A 20,982-nucleotide genomic window follows, 5' to 3' on the forward strand; every position below is an offset into this window, starting at 1 on the left:
ACCGATGGGTGGTTCATATTATAATCCAAAGACCATGCTAATTCCAGCTAGGATTCTCATAATAGTAAAAAAAAATCTAAAATACATTCAAAATAAATCAATGAAAGATGAAAGGTTAGAATGTACTCTCAATAGAATGTGTACAGGATTTAAACTATTTAATTACATCAAATTGTTTCCAAAGAGTTGGAATACTCCTACAATAGGCAAGAAGCCGCACTAATGAGAATGTCATCAATACGCTTAGCAGGGATACAGATAGTCCCTGACGGGAACAGAGAAACTACTATTAAAAAAAGAGCAGGGAAACTAGTACTATAGCAGCTATAAAGCCCACTTAGCCTAATGTATTATTTGAATAACAAAAGAAGACGTAATTTTCTCAGCAAAAATTGGAGTGCAGGGTCAAGCTATTCTGATTTTTCTAGACTATGATTCGTCCACAATATTTACATTAGAGTAAAAGCATAAGCCTTTTAACTAAGTCAGGACTACTACTCCTGAGAAGGGAAGATTTAACTATTTTTCCCCCAGACATTTCTTTCCCCAAGTTCAAACCTACGTGAAATATTCTTCTAAGGACCTTTAATTGGTTTTGTGTGGAAGGAGGGGCACATGTTGTGGAATCTGAGTTGGCCAATGCCTATGGAATTGTAAAAAAATGTCCAGGTTTATTAAGAACTTAAGCCATGGATTCCAAACAGCAGGCTTGGTAATCATGTCAGTCCCTCTCTGGAGCAACTCAAGAATGTGCTGCTTACAGAGCCCCCAGTATCGATCCACAGAAAAGGACAACGGTTGATTTAGAAGACCTCCAAGGTCCCGTCCGACTCTGTTTTTCTGTATTCTGTTGAGTAAGTCCTTCAAGTCGCCTACAGAAATCTATGCACTGATTTCAAAAGAACCCTTTCTTCTTTATCAATAACGGTACCAGGGTACTCACTAATTTAAAAATCCTAATTCCATTATCATTAGAATTCTAATCTGATTAGAACCAGTTTAGTATAGTGGTTAAGGCATTAGGCTAGAAAACAGGAGTTCCAGCCCCACCTTCTGATGACCTTGGGGAAGTCACTTTCTTTCAGTCCCAGGAAGGAGGCAATGGCAAACCACTTCTGGAAAAAATCTCAGAACTAGGGAACAGATGGTAAAGCCCCCCTACCACCAGGTGGTACACTGAGAAGGTACCCAATGTGGGATGGTCTCTGTAGCAGCTCCCCTTCTCTGGAATTGCTTGACTTCTGAAATAGAGATCCCCCCCCCACACACACACATGCACAGTATTCTACTTTGCAGCATTTTCCTTGCAAAGTCGTTGCTCTCCACTTCCCCAAACATAATATAATTTAATTGGATTTTAATTGTGTTTCCAAAATATTTTATATTCTTTCTCTTAAGAAAGTAAGTTGAAAAAAATGTTATGAAATAAAATTTGTCCCAATAAATAAGTTGCTAGAGTCAATGAAACAACAATAGGAAGCCAAAAGCTATTCATCACTACCAGCACATGATGACCAGAAATGCATTAGAACAAATTAGCGTGATACATTAACATGGATTCAAATCCTCTTGGGTTTTATTTGGTGTCGAATCTGCAATGGAAAGTCTGAATTTACAACCCTACATGGATGACTTCTTTACCTCTCAGGATGATATTTTAAGAGGTTCTCTTACATGAAGAACAAATAACTCATTCAATTTTGTTCTATATGGAATATTTGGTAGCTAAAGTAGCTAGTTTTGTGATATGGATCTTTGCCAATTACATCTTGATTCAGGTCACAAAACTTTCTTTCTTCAAAGAAATCTGTACTATTCTTTTCAGAGTAAGTATATGTGTAGATATAGCCTTCTTTTAAAAAGTTTGAAAGTGACTGAGAATGAATCAGGCATCAAGAAAAAGTATATGTACTTCAGTGAAAGGAATGATATATGTACGAACAAATTATTATTATTTCCTATTAATACCACTTAAGTCGTTCAATTCTACTTTATATAATTTTGTTTGAATGTATTAAATTGCATATAGCAATTCTAAGCATACAGAAAAAATCAAAGACAGGGTCACAATAGACATAATGCAGATCTGATGACTGCAATAAATAGTTCAGGACATGTGTGGGCACCATTATGTAATGATACATAATAGTACATAATGATATGTATTTACCAGAGAGAGATGTGAGTATATATGCACATATTTAGTTCAAGAGATTTTGGAAAAGTGGTCAACAACTAAAGGCATTTTATATATTTTGGTGTTCATGTGAAGTAAAATGCCTGCTTCTGACATGGTGTGACTGTAACGCAACAGGAAACCTTGACCAATTTTCCTATGTTGTGTAAGAAATGCTACTTGATCACAAAGATGAGTAGCTTCCTAAGAATGAACAGAACAGAATCCAACAAAAGCGATAACCCCATTTGGATATTCAGGTCATCTCTGGAAACAAATCAGCACTTTTCTTTAACTACTTAACCAAGTAGATAATTATGAAATTTTAAGAAAAGAATCCATCTCTTGGAAGGTGCAAAATGTTCATTTGTTAATTCAAACATGTGCTTATTTATTAATTATATTGATTTAACGTAATCAAGGCTCCTGTGATTGAAAACGGTTGCATTTTAATCCTATAATAAAGCTTTCAAATCGAGCAAGAGTAGACAATTTCTGAAAGTGGATGCACAATGGTATACATCTTTATAAATGCTCAAACTGTAAAATACTTGTATAATGGTGCATTGAATGTTTTTTAATTACTAAGTCATCAAATGTGTTATTCAATTGCCTCCCAGAATTGGTTCTGCTTCACGTTTTGTAGCAATGTCCCTAAAAACAATGATTTCACTTAAAATACAAACGTTTTATTGTGGCATAGTGAAGTAGAGCAGGCAAGATAATAATTTATAGGAGAAATTACTTCCAGCTGACAAAAAATTTTAGAAGTTGCTTCTGGGCACCAGATGCTATAACTGCTATCTGTTGCTAGTAAAATATGCACAATCACATACTTGCTTTAATTAAGCATTTGGTGTCATTTAATTTGCATCAGTCTTAAACATTTTCTTTTTTTATTTGGTCTGTTTTTAACTATTAAGTTAACATATGTAGATTGGATTTAAATTAAGAAAAAGCACAACAATTACAAGTCAAGTTTTAGTTTTCATCCTATGTAAATAATAAGCCAAGACCAGACACAATAAAGAGAAATAGCAGAATTGGGTTAAGAGGAATAAGTTCAAGCAATTTTTAACCTTCTGAATGTAAAAATATTTAAACTGGCCTATTGTAAAGTACTTACCTAGGCTTAGTGGAGGACTAAATGTGCTAAAACCTATGTGCAGTTTAGAAAAATGAAACTAAACATGTGGGTTTTTATTTTTCTGATTTTCAATTATGTATTGGACATATTTGTTAAATTCAGTTTTACACTGGAATCAAAATTATATATGTATAGTTATAGATCATGGGTCGGCAACCCGCGGCTCCAGAGCCACATGTGGCTCCCAGTCCTCTGCCATGTGCAATCCAAAAAAAAAAGTGGGACTAAAAAAGTTCAACCAATCAATTCAAACTTCTCATGGGGGAAAAAAACTTGCGAAGCTTGAATTGATTGGTTGAAGTTCTTTGGTTTGTGGGACTTCCCACAAGCTGTTTGTGGGACTGCCCACAAACCTCATTTCTTCCTCGGACTGCACATGGCAGCAGCAGAGGAAGAGACAGGAGGGCTGCTGGAAAGGTGAGTGGGTCAGTCAGATGAGCCGTGCCGGGGAGGGGGAGCTGTGTGTGTGTGTGTGTGTGTGCACGCACGCCTCCAAATCCGTTCATTGCCAAGGTTTCTTCCCAGTGAGGAGGGTCTGCTAGAAAGAGGGGATTTAGCAGCTTAGTTGGTTAGCCCAAAAGCTTTCTCTTACCAGTTTTGCTGGATGAGGAAAGACACAATCCCCCTTCCCAATCTGTCCCCTCCCTAATACCCACTGGGCACCACTCTGTCCGTTAGAAGGAAAGAAACCAAAAGCCACCCCTTTCACGTCCCTCCTTCCAAGCAGGGAACCTTTTGGGGGAGGAAAGGGTGAAGCAAACGCACCCCTCCCCCAACCATTCCTTGCAGAAGAAACTAAGACTGATCAGCCGCATTTATTAGGAAGCGGCCCCTCTATCCGGGAGCGAGGATGAGCAGCCACCTGAGCTCAGGCTCGTGTATTTTAATGCCAGGTCCGTAATGAATAAGGCTCCTCTCATTCAGGAGTTGATTGAGGAGGAGCATGCGGACCTGGCTTGCATTACGGAGACCTGGTTGGGCCCAGAGGGCGGGCTCCCCCTGGTTGATCTTTGCCCATCAGGCTTCCGGGTGCTGCACCAGCCTCGGGCTCAGGGTAGGGGTGGTGGAGTGGCAGTAGTTGCAAGGGAGACCTTATGTCCGCGGGAGGCCACCATGGTCCAGATAGTCGGGTGTGAGTCCCTCCTCCTGAGATGTGGTCCCAGAGCTCAGTTGGGCTTGCTGCTGGTGTATGCTTCACCTAGACACGTGGCAGCAGCCCTGCCTGAGCTTCTCGATATCCTCTCAGGGTTGGTGGTTGAGTTCCCCAAACTTATAGTTTTGGGTGACTTCAACCTACCATCCCTGGGGGGATCATCTGAGTTAGCTCGGGAGTTCATGGCTTCCATGACGGCCATGGACCTGAAGCAGGTTATTCTGGACCCAACTCACGGGGGGGGGGTCACACACTCGATCTGGTTTTTCTATCCGGACGGTGTTTGGATGATCTTGGGGGGGGTTCCCCAATTAATTCACCCCTGTCATGGACCGATCATCATCTCCTGCGGATGGTCTTCCGTTTTACCACTCCCTGCCGTGGGGTTGCTGAGCCAACAAGATGGTTCCGCCCTAGACGCCTTATGGACCCTGAGCGGTTCCAAACGGCGCTTGGGCCCCCACCTGCCTCCTTTGCTCACAGCTCGGTCGATGCCCTAGTGGAAGCCTGGGAAAGGGCAGCCACAGAGGCACTCGACCAAGTTGTACCCATGCGGCCCTTGACCCAACGCAGATCCCAACGGGCCCCATGGTTCTCCATGGAGCTCCGTGAGATGAAGCGTCGGAGACGGGGCCTAGAGAGCTGTTGGAGGTCCAGCCGATCCGAATCCGACCGGTTACGACTAAGGTCGTTTACGAGAACTTATCTCGCAGCGTTGAGGGTGGCTAGGTCTAACCACTTTGCCACCCTCATCGCGTCCGCAGATAATCGCCCGGCCGCCCTGTTTAGGGTAACTCGCTCTCTTCTTAATCAGGTGAGGGAGGAACCCTTGCAGGGTCGAGCCGAGGAATTTAGCCGATTTCTGTCGGACAAAATCGCTCGGATCCGGACCGGTTTGGACTCCGACTGGGCAGAGTCTGACGAAGAGGATACGGGCGGCCTTGTCGATTTAATCTGGAAAGAGTTCGATCCTGTGACTCCTGAAGAAGTGGACAAGATCATGGGGAAGCTGAGCTCCACCACGTGTTTGTTGGACCCGTGCCCATCCTGGCTGACTTATGCAGCCCGGGATGGGACACGAGGCTGGCTCCAGGCAGTGATTACTGCCTCTTTGAGTCAGGGTAGTTTTCCCTCCGCCTTGAAGGAGGCGGTGGTGAGACCCCTCCTCAAGAAGCCTGCCTTGGACCCAGCAATTTTAAACAACTATCGTCCGGTCTCCAACCTTCGCTTTTTGGCGAAGGTTGTTGAGAGCGTGGTGGTGCAGCAGCTCCCTTTGTTCTTGGATGAAGCTGACTACCTAGACCCGTACCAATCGGGTTTCAGGCCCGGGTACAGCACGGAGACGGCATTGGTCGCGCTGGCGAATGATCTCTGGCGGGCTCGGGACAGAGGTTGCTCCTCTGTCCTAGTCCTTTTAGACCTCTCAGCAGCTTTTGATACCATCGACCATGGTATCCTGCTGCGGCGTCTCAGAGGGTTAGGAGTGGGAGGCACAGTTCTCCAGTGGTTCTCCTCTTACCTTCTGGGACGTTCGCAGTCGGTGTTGGCAGGGGGGCAGAGATCGACCTTGAGACCTCATTTGTGGAGTTCCTCAGGGATCGGTTCTCTCGTTTCTCCTGTTCAACATCTATATGAAGCCGCTGGGTGAGATCATTCGTGGTTTTGGAGTTGAGGTCCACCCGGAGACTCCAGCTGGTGCAGAATGCAGCCGCGCGAGTTGTCTTGGGAGTTTCCCGATACTCTCATGTTACACCTTTGCTCCGCGAGCTGCATTGGCTACCGGTTGCTCTCCGGGTGAGGTTCAAGGTGTTAGTGATGACTTACAAAGCCCTTCATGGCATGGGTCCGGATTACCTACGGCAACACCTGCGGCCGGCGTCAACTTCCCTCCGTCCAGTGCGCTCCCACAGAGAGGGCCTCCTCAGGGTGCCGCCGATCAAAGAATGCCGATTGGTGACCCCCAGGGGGAGAGCGTTCTCTGTGGGCGCGCCAGACCTTTGGAACAGCTTACCGGTTGAGCTCCGGACGGCCCCCGACCTTCGCTCCTTCCGGCGCGATCTCAAAACTTTCTTTTTCGAACAAGCTGGCCTGGTCTGACGGGATGGGGTTGGGTTTTTAAAAATAGTTTTAATTGTAATATGTATTAATTTTAAGGGCATAATGTTTAATGGCTTTTTAATTTTTGTATAATATTTTTATTGTGTATTGCCCTGTTCACCACCCTGAGTCCTTCGGGAGAAGGGCGGTATAGAAATCAAATTATTAAATTAAAATTAAATTAAATTAAAATTTGATTTGGTGGCTTTACATTGTCAGATTTTTCTTGCAGTTTGGCTTTAATTTGCTCTGTCATTGCCAAAATCGTGTCCAGTATCAGTTTATAATCAAGTGGTGGGATGTATTCATCCATTTCATTGTTGTTTGCAGTTAAATCTTCCATGGAGGCTGTTTTATTATTTCTTATTTTATTAAATTTTTATACCGCCCTTTTCCCGAAGGACTCAGGGCGGTGTACAGGGCAATAAATAGTCACAAAATTTTCCACCTCCTGAAGAGTTGTATTCAGTGCCAGGTGTTCCCACACTTATCTTTAAGCACAGTGTCAAGGACAGCTCTGTTATTTAGTCAGCTCTCACAACAGAAAAAGGAAATTTACTTGCTGTACCACGTTTCGCCACAAGATGTCATCAATAACATATAACATGCAATGTAAGAATTTTCTTTTCTTTCTTCCCCCCCCCCCCCCAATTAATATAGAACTTTTGTAGGATTACTCCAATTTTTTTTCTTTAATTCACAGCTTAGAGAGAAGATAGGATAGTGGATCGCCAGCAACAAATAGAAACTTTTTAGTAAATACAGATGAAATTGTTTAATTTCTTTGCTGAATTAATTGAGTTTCTTTCATAGCTTTGAGGCTTTAAGATTTGTTCCCAAAGTAGATATTTGCCATTTTCTCAAAAAATGGGGAAGGAGATTTTCAGGAAAGTCCCACAGGAAAATGGTTAAGGGAATAGGAAAGGTAAAAGCTTGTCCAGGTCCTCCAGATTGCTTCTTAGTGCTAAGTAGTGCTTTTGGCTTTCGGCAGGGAGTGGCTTAGTGATCGGCCATCTTTATGACCGGTCTCTTCTTCTTTGGGCTAAAGGAGATGATCCTGGATTCCAGCAGAGAGCTGCCGCCCTTCCGTGATCGCAGGGAAGTCCTTGTCTCGGTAATCATCCCTCCAGGGCGATTTTTGACCCTTTTCAGGGTCCTCCAAAAAAGAAAGAAACAGAGGGCAGGAAGCAGACTGTTCCTGCACGTCTGGAAGTGCCGTGCGCACGAACCGGAAGCCAGGGCAAAATATTTATGTGAACGACTTGTCAAACCAGTACAAGTGGTTGCTTTTTTCTTATTGTTAAATGTGTGCAATGCCAAGGACAAAGGATTTCTGTTATCACCATCTGCTAATAAAGCATCACAGACTTATTCTGAATTCAAATTTAGAAAGTACTACAACTTTAAAAGTCACTGTGTCATATTGATTGTGCATAGGTCTGTCTTGGATTTACTTTTGGGATCAGATCCAAAATGAATAATAATTTAAAATATAGCATATCAAAAACCTAAAAATCTGTTTTTTAATGTGTAAAAAAGTAAAGGTGTCTCTGCAGGTTTTACTTTGCTAGTTGTAGCCAACCTTAGGGAGTGATGCTCATCTCTTGTTTCTATAATCCATTGAGCCAGTGCTGTCTGAAGATGATTCGATGGTCATGAGGCCAGCATGATATCACATTTCAGCACGGAGCATACAGCAAAACACGGAACCTTCCCACACCTATTTACTTGCATTTTTACATGCTTTCGAACTGCTAGCTTGGCATGAACTAAGGCAACTGAGAGGAGCTCACTCTGTCGCGTGGTGGTAAGACTCAAACTGCCGGACCATAGACCTTCTCTGACATCCATTAAGCCACTGAACCACTGTGCCTCTCTTTTAATGTGCTGGAAAAATAAAATATTTGAACTATCCTGCTTTGAGTGACTTGTCTATAACTTATACAAGACTCCCCTGTTCAGAAACTTCTTAATGCTGTTTGTATAATACAAAAGACCTCACAGTTCCAATACAGGCCAAAAACAAACAAAAAAAAACCACCCGCCAATGGCACAATGTTAATTAAGAGGCATCTCAGTGTGAAAACTATGTTTTAAATTTCATACTTACCATGAGAGTTTCCACAGCTTTCTTCATCACTGTTGTCCTGGCAGTTATTTTGATTGTCACACATAAAGCTTTTATCAATGCATAGGCCATTCCTACAGTGAAATCGGTCAGTAGAACACAGCAAAGGATTTGCTGCTGTGGAAACAAAAGCATATTTTATTCAAACTTGCAATATCTCTTTGACAGATATTATTCCCAAAAGCACTTCTATACCATCTGTGCTTTAAATCGTTAGCTGAGAGTTTTTTCTTTCTCCCAAACACAGTAGTGCACCCATTATTATAGTTTAGAAGCAGATGAATTGTGAGAGGGACAGTTTAATTTGGCTCGTGTATTAGTGAATCAAAGATAGAAAATTTCTAAAGGATTTGGCAAATGAAATATTTCTGTGAAATGACAAAAAGATAATTTGACAGAAAACAACCTCATACTTGACCCTAACTCTAACCACAGTTTCTAGTGATATTGTTTCAGTGGAACTCTGAGCCAGAAAGAATAATAAACTTAAGAGCATTAGAGACATAAATTCCTTGTTGTTTAAGGTAAGACTTCTGGAAAATGACACAGAAGTTAAGAAGATACTGAACAAAGACACTATGTAAGTGCATACATGAATACGTATCCATAAGACTGTAAAAGGAAGAAGATGCTGAAGGCCCAGGTTCTATTTGATATTAATAGCACACTTCCTTCTTACTTGCACATGATTCAGACAGACCTGTTAAGACAAACCTTGATGTAGAAATGTGTCAGTGAGTTGAATGTGTAAATGATGTGCGATGCTAAATCTGTAACCTCTAGAAATAGATGTCTTAAGTTGTATTAGATTGTGATTTAGTAAAAAGAAAGGTACTTTTTGTCTCTAAAATGATTTAAAAATAAATGCTATGGTTATAAGACTTCAGAAAGACTAATGCCTCCAAGGAAGAACTGTATGGTGATACACTTCAAAAGTTCAAGGCATGTTTGATAACTATTAAACCAAAGTCTTAGCTAAAAGAGGCATATATAAGAGGAATTTTAAATATAGAACAATTTCCTACTGAAGAATGGGAAATTCTGCAACTAAGCACCCATTCCAACTATATATGGAAAACCATATATTATATTCTTCCATATTAGTTTAAGTCTGCTTTAAAACAGTCCAAAGGCTGAATTTCTATTAGCATTTTCTTTTGTATATAGAGGCACATATGCATTCATACCACTTTCTCCTATAGTGAAAACATTTCAGCTGTTCAGGGGCTACAAAGATGAGTGTATGCGTGCACCTTCAAGTCAGTCTTGACTCCTGGTGCCAGTCTGGATAAGTGCCTCCTTTTCTTGGCAAGATTTTGGAAGTGTTTTACCACTCTCTTTCCTAGGGTTGAGAAGGTCTGATTGGCCCAAAGTCAGCCAGTTTCAGAGTCTCTCAGTTTCTAGGCTGATGTCTTAACAATTATACCAAAAGAAAGATGTGTACAGCAGTGGTAAATGGCCACTGTTCTCTTCTACTCACTCTGGATCTCAATAAAGAGCCACTCTCCAAGCTTATAGTACAGTTATCTGTAGAGGGGATCCTAATTCTACATGTGATAGCTTCCACATTGAATATAATCAATATTTTAAATGTTGATCTGTAATGACTCTGTGACTAACCTATATAATTAGTTTGGCAATATATAGAATTGAAACACTAACAAGCAATATGGCCTGGGTTTTTAACAGCCTTCAAATTTCCTGCCGTTTTAGGATTGTTAAGAGATGCAGCCCGATTCTAAAGCAGGACATCTTGGTCTTATAGAAGCATTCTGAGATTGACATTGCCTTATAGAAAAGTATATCATATCTTTTAATAATAGAAAGAAATAAGATGGAAAGTTGTTTTCTGTTTTTATCCTCCATGTCGTTATTATGACAAATGCGTGAAATAATTTCAAGTTTCAGGAGAAGTGAATTTTCCACCATACAATTAATGTGCTTAGGAAACTGACACTTCATGCTGACAACATCAGACAAAAACTGATTTACTACTCAATTCAGTTTTTTGGAAGGCAAAATATTCAGTAATAACAATTTTTATTTTTACCTATATTGTAGTTTTGCAGGAACCATAAAACTTCAATGGACCTTAATGGACCTTTCGTAAGAAGAGTTACCTGTTAACCCTGAAGATTTGTCAAATCCCAGTTTTCTGTCACCATCCCCATTTTTTTCCTTCCCTCTTCTGGAAGCTTCTGTCATGATCAGGTCTAACTTAGAGGACTTTCAGGAGTCTGTTCTGGATTGGCCTGAAGATGCTCAGAGAATTCAAGCACCTGAGGATGATTCACCTGGCAGTATTCAGAAGCAGCTGTCGGTGGACAGCTAGTTTTAAAGCATGTAATGAGAACACATCAATGGTATTTGACATGTCTCCTTGCATATCAAGGGCATTCCCAGTTTTCATTAGTTTCACCAGCATGGCATGTATTTAAGATCCACTGCTAGTCTGGTATCCCTCATAGGAAACAACTGCTCACCCACGCTGAAATCTTAACTCTTATGCTCCTGAAACTCTGTCACTTTGAATCTGGGCCAAATGATTCAACTGACCCGTGAGTTTTGTGGACCATGGCCTAACTATGATTCCACCCTCGATTCTGACTTTGGCTCTGGAAACTGCTTACAGGTAAGTTTCCAAGTGACTGTCATTGCTGAACAGGTGGATTACAAACAAACAAACAAAATATGTAAATGAATGAATGAATGAATGAATGAATGGTAAAATGAGAGATGTAAGGAGCTATTACTGAGGATAGCAAAGTGTTTCAGATTCCAGATGATTTAAACTCAGATTGCCAGGTATGCAGTCAGCATATTTGCACTGCATTCAAAAGGGTCTGAAAATGTTCTAAGCTTGAAATAGCTTGCCCTGCTCGTTTTCCTGTTCATTTTACAGAAACATGCACAGTACTGTTATCTTTCTACTATTTACCAAATTACCAGGTTACACAGATCAAATTTACATCAGATCAAATTAACATCACCCTACTCTTCTCTGTCTTTCTTACAAACTTAACTTTTAAAGCAGTCAAGCTTCACAAGCATACAACATTCACCAGATACTGATTGCCGGTTAAGCAGATGTGAAACACACCCAACTATTAGATTGCTGTCTCTAGTTGTTAATTTTGTACCTTATATTGCTCAACTTAATTTTAATTTTATTTTTCCTTGACTAGTATATTATCACTATATTTTACTCATCTCCTGAATTTTAAGTAATATTTAATTTTTGTTAACCTATAAGGTAAAGGTAAAGGTAAAGGTTCCCCCGCACGTGCGTGCTAGTCGTTTCCGACTCTAGGGGCCGGTGCTCATCTCCGTTTCAAAGCCGAAGAGCCAGCTCTTGTCCGAGGACGTCTCCGTGGTCATGTGGCCGGCATGACTGGACGCCAAAGGCGCACGGAACGCTGTTACCTATAGTTTTTAGTAATTAATTTTATGACAGCTTTATAACTTTTACCTTACAACTTTCACTCAGTAGTCACTGTCCTCACAGATTGTAAGCAGAGAAATTTCAGTGGTGTAATTGTTAGTTCAACAGACTCTTCGTTTTTAATTCATTGTATTTGTTAACCAATCCAATCATATGGCATTTGCAGTACTTGACAGTGTAAAAATAAACTATGTTTACAAATAATAATAAAGTTATTACAGAACATCCATGAACCAAAGCAGCTGAAGCTAAAAGTCATTGGAAAAAGGTTTTATGAATACAAATGAAGGGAAAGCGTGTCCTGACCTTTCAGAAGTATATTCCATAATATGATATAGTATGGTATAGCTGTCACAGTAATATTGCTGATAAAAGACAGAGCAATGGAGATTTTATATTGTACTGTGTAAGTTCAAAATGGGGACACTCAGAACACTACTCAGAACACTCAGAATGGTGAGAACATCCTGACCATATTATAGAACAACCGTACCGAAGTTGAAATGAGTTGTGAAATGTTTCACACATCCACTAAAGATTACTGCAGGTCTTGGTTCTTCTTGTTAACTTACAAAAAAAAAAGTACTGTCATCAAATGTTTTTTTAAAGAAGCAACTCTGTGCTCTCCTCTAGCAAGAGATTCTATCACCAAAATATTAAATGTGACTAAATCACAGTCAAACACTCTTATCTTTTTTCCCCTTACAGCTGCAGTGCACAATTATTTAGGTCACAGTATTATGACATCTATTCAAACACCTGCAAAAATATAACTTTTATAACTAGCTGGAGGAAGAACATAGCAATGAAAGTTTTTCTTTTGTGACTTCCTCCTTATCAGAAAATGAGAGAAGGCTATAACTAAAAAATTCATGATAGTATGCTAACCTCAGTTTACGAATTCATTGGAACTGGAGAGATAACAGCTGGAAGCCTTGCTCTCTGTATCAGTTTCCCATTAAATAACAAGTGTTTCATGTTTCTGTCAGTTTTCCTAATTCTGCTTACCGTGTTTATTACATACAGAGCTTCCACAAAAAGATTTCATACTTTTATTGAAATTTAGATGCAAATGTTGTAGTATTATTCCATTCCAAGTGTTAAATGGCTTTCATTTTACTGAATTCCTCCCAGTAAAATGTAGCTGACACACTGGACTTGGATAGGGAAGAGGGGGATAAGATTCAAACCTTGTCCTTAAATTCACTGGATTCTCATCCCAATTTACCTAACAGGATTATTTCTGTGGGATAAAAATAGGAGAACCCACCCCTACTTCCAACCATCATCACTGGCATCCTTCAGTCTCGAGACTATGGCAGACATGTCAAACTCACGACATCACGTTACATTGCACGACGTATCAGAGCTTTATCTCCATTGCCGGCAACGGAGTGGGTGTGGCTTTCATGTGATGCATCCGGCCCGTGGGCCGGCAGTTTGACACCCCTGGACTATGGTATCGTGCTCTGGAAAGCGGTCCTAAAACAGCATCTGGTGTGGCTAAAAAAGCCAATTCGAGAGGCCAACCATACTGAAATCACAAAAAAATATAAATCAAGTCTTCCAACGGAGAGTTTTCAATATTTATCAATCTTAATGCAATATTTCTTTTAGATATAGCCTTCAGGCAATGGTAGAGATGATGCAAAGGACGGAAAAGAGCTTTCCCGTGCTTGTAGTGAATCTGGAAAGCTAAGCAATATATATTATTGATAAGGTCAAAAAGAAACGTAACACATTTTGCACTTGTAGATATATGAAATACTTAAATCTAACCTAGGATGAAAGATAACAAAAAATAAACATAACACAGAACGGCACAATAACACAGAGAGCAACTTGCAACGACTTTTTTAAAATGTACTTTTTATTCATTATGAACACTTGTTCTGATCTTCACCTGCTCTTTCTAACCTTAACCTTGAAAAAAAAAACAGTTGTAAGTGCCTTACAGATTAGATCACAACACTGGATTTTAAAAGGAGCTAAAAGAGACAGAAATTATATGCCAAAATTAATTGAATAACTATATAGCCTTCATGAGTCTATGTAACTCTCAGGATGTTACACTTACTGGAGAAATTTTTCAGATTTAAACTTGCATTCAAAATGCAGCAGCAACAGTTTTTTCAACAGCAAAAGCAGGCAACAAATACCATATAAGGGATAAATGATTAATATACTGTATATGTGTTTTAAAAAATAAAACTTGCTCCTTTAAGTAGTAGATACTTACTACAATTTTCTTCATCACTGCCATCAGGACAATCCTCAAAACCATTGCACCGGAAACGGCCAATGATACAATGAATTCCACTGGAACATGGGAAGAAAGTGGAGCCACATTTAGATTTTGCTTTTGCTGGGGAAGAAAAAAATGAAAGCTTTGTGATTATAAAATAAATCTCTGGCAAAAATAGTCACAAAAGTCCCAGATTTGTCTACTTGACAAAGCTCAATAGAAATATTTTACAACTTGACCAACAGCTTGATGTAATCTTTATTTCTGCTTGGTTGACTGGTGATGTACAGTTCTGAAAACAATTGTCTTTGAATTAGATTGTTTGCTTGCAGCCATTTAATTACCCAATTAAGCAATAGCATCAGTACTAGTGAGTGTAGGGTTTTCTCCCTAATGATATTCAGTAGCTTGCTCTGCCAGTGTTGGTGGGGTGTGTGGTTTTTCTTTTAGTAATTCCTTGATTAGGGTATTGATTTCTGCCTGTTTGTTTGTCTGGTGTTAATTCCTGCTTGCTGGACATGTGTCCTGGTCCTTTTGTTTTGTTATTAGCATTTTTATTGTCTCTTGAATGGGGTATACATATGGTTTATCTCTATGTCTTTACCAATGGCTGATTTGTATCGGCTGATTATTAGCCAATTATCAGCTGATTATTGATCAGCTGATTTGTACCAACTGAACGTCAAGTTTACAGGAAGTCCCTAGAGCAGGGGTGTCAAACTGGCGGCCTGCGGTCTGGATGTGTCATGCGCAGGCCATGCCCACCCCGGCTCTGCAAAGGCAAATAATGTTGCAATACGTCATGATATGTCATGTGACTCGATCGCGTTTGACACCGGTGCCCTAGAGTTTTTGGATTTAGCTTGATTTAGAATGCTCAGTGTCCTAGTTACCTCACACTCAGTATATTGATGATGTTACGTAGTTGGTAATGAAACATCTGCAAAGCAAACAACTGTAAGAATGTTTGTATCTTATTATTTAATATATTACAACATTTTTAGTTCATAGAAACTAAGCATTCATGCATTACTAGCATTAATATATGAACTGGTTATTAGCAGGCTATAAACTTTCTGGTCTCCACACTTGGTACTGCTTTCTAGTAAGCGTAATTTGTAAATTATACAGCTAAGAGAAGATTGTCTGGCAATTGCATAGGAATCCTTGCCAGATCTATATCTCCAAGAAAAACTGGATCTTTGTAGCTACAGACAAAAGACAGTAAAAGACAAAAAAAAAAAAACCTCTGGCCATTCAAATTTCCAATGTTTGCCTTTCTGGTGTGTGTGTGTGTGTGTGTGTGTGTGTGTGTGTGTGTGTGTGTGTGTGTGTGCGTGAGAGTTTTTAATAAATCTCATTTCTATCTAATCATAAACACACTTAAATTTTGTTTGCTTTGCTTTTGCATGCAAAACATTTATAATTCTTCTTTGCAACATTCATTTTCTATGATATTTTTAGACTTCTGATTAACAGTAGTAACTCAAAGATAAAATGTGCCCAGACCAATTGACAAATCTACTGTTCCTTGAACAAGGCACATTAATGAATCACTATAAACAATGTACCTTTCCTGGAAGATGAATTCTCTAAAAAAATATGCTATCACTTTATTGCTTATTATCATTCCATAGTCTTTCAAACTCATATTTCTCTAAGCGTCTGAACCAAGATTTGTTTTGCAGAGCATTTTGCTTCTTTGACCGGGTCTTTTTAGCATAAACTCAATAGTAGATATTAATCTACTAGTACACATTATAGATTAGTTGGATGTAACTGAATAATTGAGAGTTACAATTATAAGTTTACAAAGGTTAGAAATTGTGTATGCATATACTTAAATTCTCCAAAGCCATCATCAGAGAACCAGTTTGCAGCCATGGCATTGAATACTGCAAAAGATCCAGAGTGTATTTACACTGGTAAATGGCTTTCTCGTGCCAACGATGCACAAGGTAATTAATATTTTTTGGGCGGGGGATTCTACTTCATATACCAATAACTCCATTCAACCTATCCCTTTGGGATTCTATAAAGTTTAATGACAGTAATTTTATGGTTTTATGAGTCCTCAGGATTCCACATCCAGTATCAATCCATGACTTTGCAATGCTGAACTCATTCAAGGTATTATGTTTTAAACATGATCCAGTCCTCAGATAAGAGATTTTGGAATAGGATTGCCCTGAAGATTTTAAATTCCTTATCTGTTCAGTCATCTATTCAAATTTTTATTTCTGGGGCATGGTGTCTGTCCAGCACTCTGTGCAATGATAATGATAATGACACTTTGTACATTTTTATATACAAGTGGATATGGTGATTTTATGCACACAAGTGAAGCTGAGATATTTATCCAGGGTTCAGGGGAAAGGGGACTATAGTTTTTGCTAAACCAAGTTTATGGTGCACAGTTTTTTTTCCTGTTTTGGTATTCACCATAGTTTTAGCAGTTTTGCCACTGAAATATTATGGCAGAGTCAGAGAGAACTTAGTAATCATAAAAAGAGAGTTGAGTTCTACTCTGTACAGAATTGTATATGAACAAGTACTTCATTGTATAAAAGATTTTATGAAGCAGAAGCCAGAGAAACTCTTAGATTGATTTATGATTTAACAAAATGAAGAAACAAAAACCCAGAACCAAAACAAATACTGTACTAGAATTCCTTTATAGAACACTCATTACATTATTCTGAGTCTAAGCTGAGGCTTAGAGTAACAGAAAAGTATCAACTAAATGCCACTAAATACTAAGTACTATATCAAAATTTAGGGAGGAGGATCCAAGGACAATGTTAAAGAAACAGAAAATAAGTCAACAATATGTTACTAGAAGTGAAAAATCCTTAAACAAAACACATTTGAAAGCCTCTTCCAAATGATAAGAAAAACAGAATTATAAATAAGAACATGTTATACCGAGCTTTGCTGCAGTCTTTGTGTGTGTCTGTGTGTTTCTAGGCACTGACTCTTTGTGTTTGCAGGATGTTAAACAAATCATTGTTCCAAAAAACAGACAAACCTTCCAAGGCTCTGTTCATACATTATCCCTTTTCTTAATCTGTTCATTTCTCAAGTATGGTATTCAAACATAAATGTCTCCTAGGTGCTATCCATCCTACTTTTCAAAAACAGCCAAAGTACATGTGCAAAGCAATATTGGGAAGAGAAAGTTTATTATTAGATTATTATAAATCTCAGTAGCAATAAATATATTTGCTGCTTGCTTCAGAAAAAGGGAGCAGGATTTCACACTTCATGGGATAAATTATTTGTACGTGAGTAAGTAGGAGGAAAGTAGGAACCAGTGGTTTTTATTCTAGGAGCAATCTTTATGTTCAAAATGGCTGACTTGAAAATGGCTTAAAATCTGGAACACATAACCTATACATAGGGTTTAGGCATTATTTATTTCTGTAGATATTCTACATTCTTATCTGTAACAGGGAAACTAACATACCGTATTTTCCGGCGTATAAGACGACTTTTGAACCCCTGAAAATCTTCTCAAAAGTTGGGGGGTCGTCTTATACGCCCAGTCGCCTTATACGCTGGAAAATCAGTGGGTGGCGTCTGGCGGGAGCCGGCAGGGCAGTCCTGTGCACGCGCGCACTCCCCGGCTGCTCCTTAGCAGCTGGGGAGTGCGCACGTGTGCAGGACTGCCCTGCCGACTCCCGTCCGACGCTCTTCGCTCTTGAGGCAGCAGCTGCCTCAAGAGTGAAGAGCGTGGAGCCGGCAGGGCAGTCCTGCGCATGCGCGCACTCCCCGGCTGCTCCTTAGCAGCTGGGGAGTGCGCGCGTGTGTAGGACTGCCCTGCCGACTCCCGTCCGATGCTCTTCGCTCTTGAGGCAGCTGCTGCCTCAAGAGCAAAGAGCGTGGAGCCGGCAGGGAAGTCCTGCGTGCGCGTGCATTTGCAGGACTTCCCTGCCGGCTCGCTCTTCCCTAAGAGCGTCGGACGGGAGCCGGCAGGGAAGTCCTGCTCCTGTCCGACGCTGCGCTTCCGCCGGGCGGTGCTGGCCGAGACGAGCCAGCAGGCAGCCGCCGTGAGCGCGGCGCTGAGGGGCAGCAGCCCCACGCGCAGCAGCAGCCGCCAGCTCAGCAACAGGTCCGAGTGCAGGAGCCGCACCGCCAGGCTGCCCAGGAAAAGCAGCCACACCGAGAGGCTGCACGCCCAGTCCAGCTCCATGAGGGGCAGGGCGGGAAGCCGGTCGGAAAGAGGGACCGGGAGCCCGGGCCGAGCGCGCCTCGGCCGACGGTGAGAGGGAAGCGGCACATGAAAAAGAGGCTGTGGGCGGAGCTGCCCCGCACTGCGCCGAATGGGAGAAGTTCAAGGCCTGGGGGGAGGAAAGCAGGAGGGGCGCCGGCCGTGGCCGGTGGCGGCTGCCCTCCGGCGCTGCCTGCCACCCGGGAAACGCTGCGTCTCGGGGGCCAGCAGGAGCGCGGGAGCAGTGGGAGGGCCGGCGGGGCCAGTCGGGCCTTCGCCTCCTCTGCGACGGACAGGGAGGGCAGGGCATGTAAGTATTTTCCGGAGTATAAGACAAAAAACCTTGAAAAACTTCTTAAAAGTAGGGGGTCGTCTTATACGCCGGAAAATACGGTAAAATTTTCTCTGTCATGTCTGTGAGTGTTCTGCTGAGTCAGTCAGTTCCTGAATAAAGAACCAGTATTTTGAACCAGTATTTGACAGAGAAGGAGCAGACAAAACAAATAAGTGGACATAAAATTGAAAATAGACTCAAAGACGAAACTTAACAAAGCAAGAAAACATGATTTATTCCTACAGCAACAGTCATGAATATATGGAAAAACTTTTTGATTCAACAAAACACATTGATCAAGAAAGATACTGGACAAAGGAAAAAGATTAAAGTGAAAATTAAGAAAATAGATCAGGGGTGTCAAACTCAATTTCACTGAGGGCCACATCAGCATTGTGGTTGCCCTCGGGGGGCCGGGTGGGTATGGCCAGGGTGGGCACGGCCTACTAGGTGGGTACAGCTGGAGTGCGTATGGACTACTGGGTGGGCGTGGCCAGCTCTACATCATTGGCATCAAGGGTGCCTATGGGGGCCTGGGCAGGAGTGGGACAGATCTGGGGGTCTCTGGCAGAAGGAGGGTCTCTGGGCCAGGGCCAAGGCAGCAGGGACCGTTCCCTCACTGTTTCCAGGATGGCTTCGCGGGCCACATGAAACCACTTCACGGGCCGGATCTGGCCCCCGGGCCTTGTGTTTGACATGTCTGAAATAGATGATGGGATCTACCAGAGAGAATATATAAAAAAGAAACATTTGTTTGAATATGGTTAAAAAAATAGAAAAGATTTTGAATACATATGTCATTCTAAGAGGGATGAATTCCTTAAATAATACTGTATGCTTTTCCCCCCTTTTTATTTTATTTCTTGATATAAGTAATATAATACTATTGAAATGGCTTAGATGAAGGAAATGTTTAAGGTAATTAAATGTGTTTGAACTCAGGAAAATTATAATGTATAAAAAAGAAAAAATGTTTTGAATAAGAGTTAAAGGGTTAGATGACTAGACACATTAAATGCAATATTTAAAGATTAAATATATTTTTAATTATGGTTAAAAAGAATAAGAAATTTTAAGTAGTATTTTACTTTTTATGTTTCTTTACTCTTGCTTTCTTTTCCTCTTGTTTACTGTTTTTACAGTAAACAAAAGTTTTGAGAAGTGTAAAAGTGTTGAGAAGGTTTATATGGGAAAAATGGTTTTAAATCTTTAAATGTAATTAACTGTTGAGAAAATCTTAATCAGCAAGAATACTTTGAACTTTATGGGAGAAACAAATCTAAATAAGGACTGTAACAGGATATAAGATGAGGCAACCAGAATGATTAGACAGAAAAGAAATACTGAACTGATGTGATCATTATTTCTAGGAATATTGGGAAAAAAATCATATATGTAATTGTTATTTACCAAAATAAGAACTGTATTAATTCAAGATTTACAAAGAAGACATTTTGGGCGAAAGGGGAAATCAACTAAATGTACTATGTGGACTATGGATTATAGAAACCAATTGTTAATGATTTTTCCTTACAAATGTAAACCCAGCAAACACACAGTTTACAAACTATTAAGTGATTTATGTTTTAAAAAATCAATAAAATATATGGGAAAAGAATGTTCCTAATTTCTAAGGGTCTAATATAGTAGCAAATAATAAATTAAATAATAAAGTGGTTGACTATTCTCCGTATTCTCCATATTAGTTATAGTGTTCTCGTTCAATTCAATTCAACATTAACTTGACATCATCTGATGGTTTAGAAACATTGTTTTAGAATTTTTGGTAGACAATCAAATCCAATAATGTTCTAAGGCAGCATTCCCATATCTGAACCCCTCCAGCCTTCAACTTCATAATTTGTACTTCATAATTTTTAAATTTCAGGTCAAATAAAAGAAATGTTTAAGATTACACTATTACACAGTTTTCCAATAACAAGCTATTAAAATGTAAGGTTTCTTTCAAGTTCATCTCCTAATACAAATATTACTACAGATTTATTTAAATAAAAAGATGTTTTCATCTGAAAAATCAAGAGTCCTAAAC

The 20,982-nt window shown here is 40.2% G+C and overlaps 1 protein-coding gene across 1 annotated transcript in view; it reads right to left on the reverse strand.

Annotated features, from left to right (window-relative positions):
• The window catches only part of LDLRAD3 (low density lipoprotein receptor class A domain containing 3), a 161,244-nt gene that overhangs the window by 58,944 nt on the left and 81,318 nt on the right, over window positions 1–20,982 (reverse strand). Inside the window, exons 3-4 of the mRNA XM_081314467.1 lie at window positions 14,383–14,508; window positions 8,684–8,818 (exon numbers count right to left, since the gene is read on the reverse strand). Of these exons, the coding sequence (XP_081170593.1) occupies window positions 8,684–8,818; window positions 14,383–14,508 (261 nt within the window). The remainder of the gene's footprint in view (window positions 1–8,683; window positions 8,819–14,382; window positions 14,509–20,982) is intronic.

The sequence above is a fragment of the Vipera berus genome (genome assembly GCF_964194415.1).
Source record: "Vipera berus genome assembly, chromosome: 1".
Lineage (NCBI taxonomy): Eukaryota > Metazoa > Chordata > Lepidosauria > Squamata > Viperidae > Vipera > Vipera berus.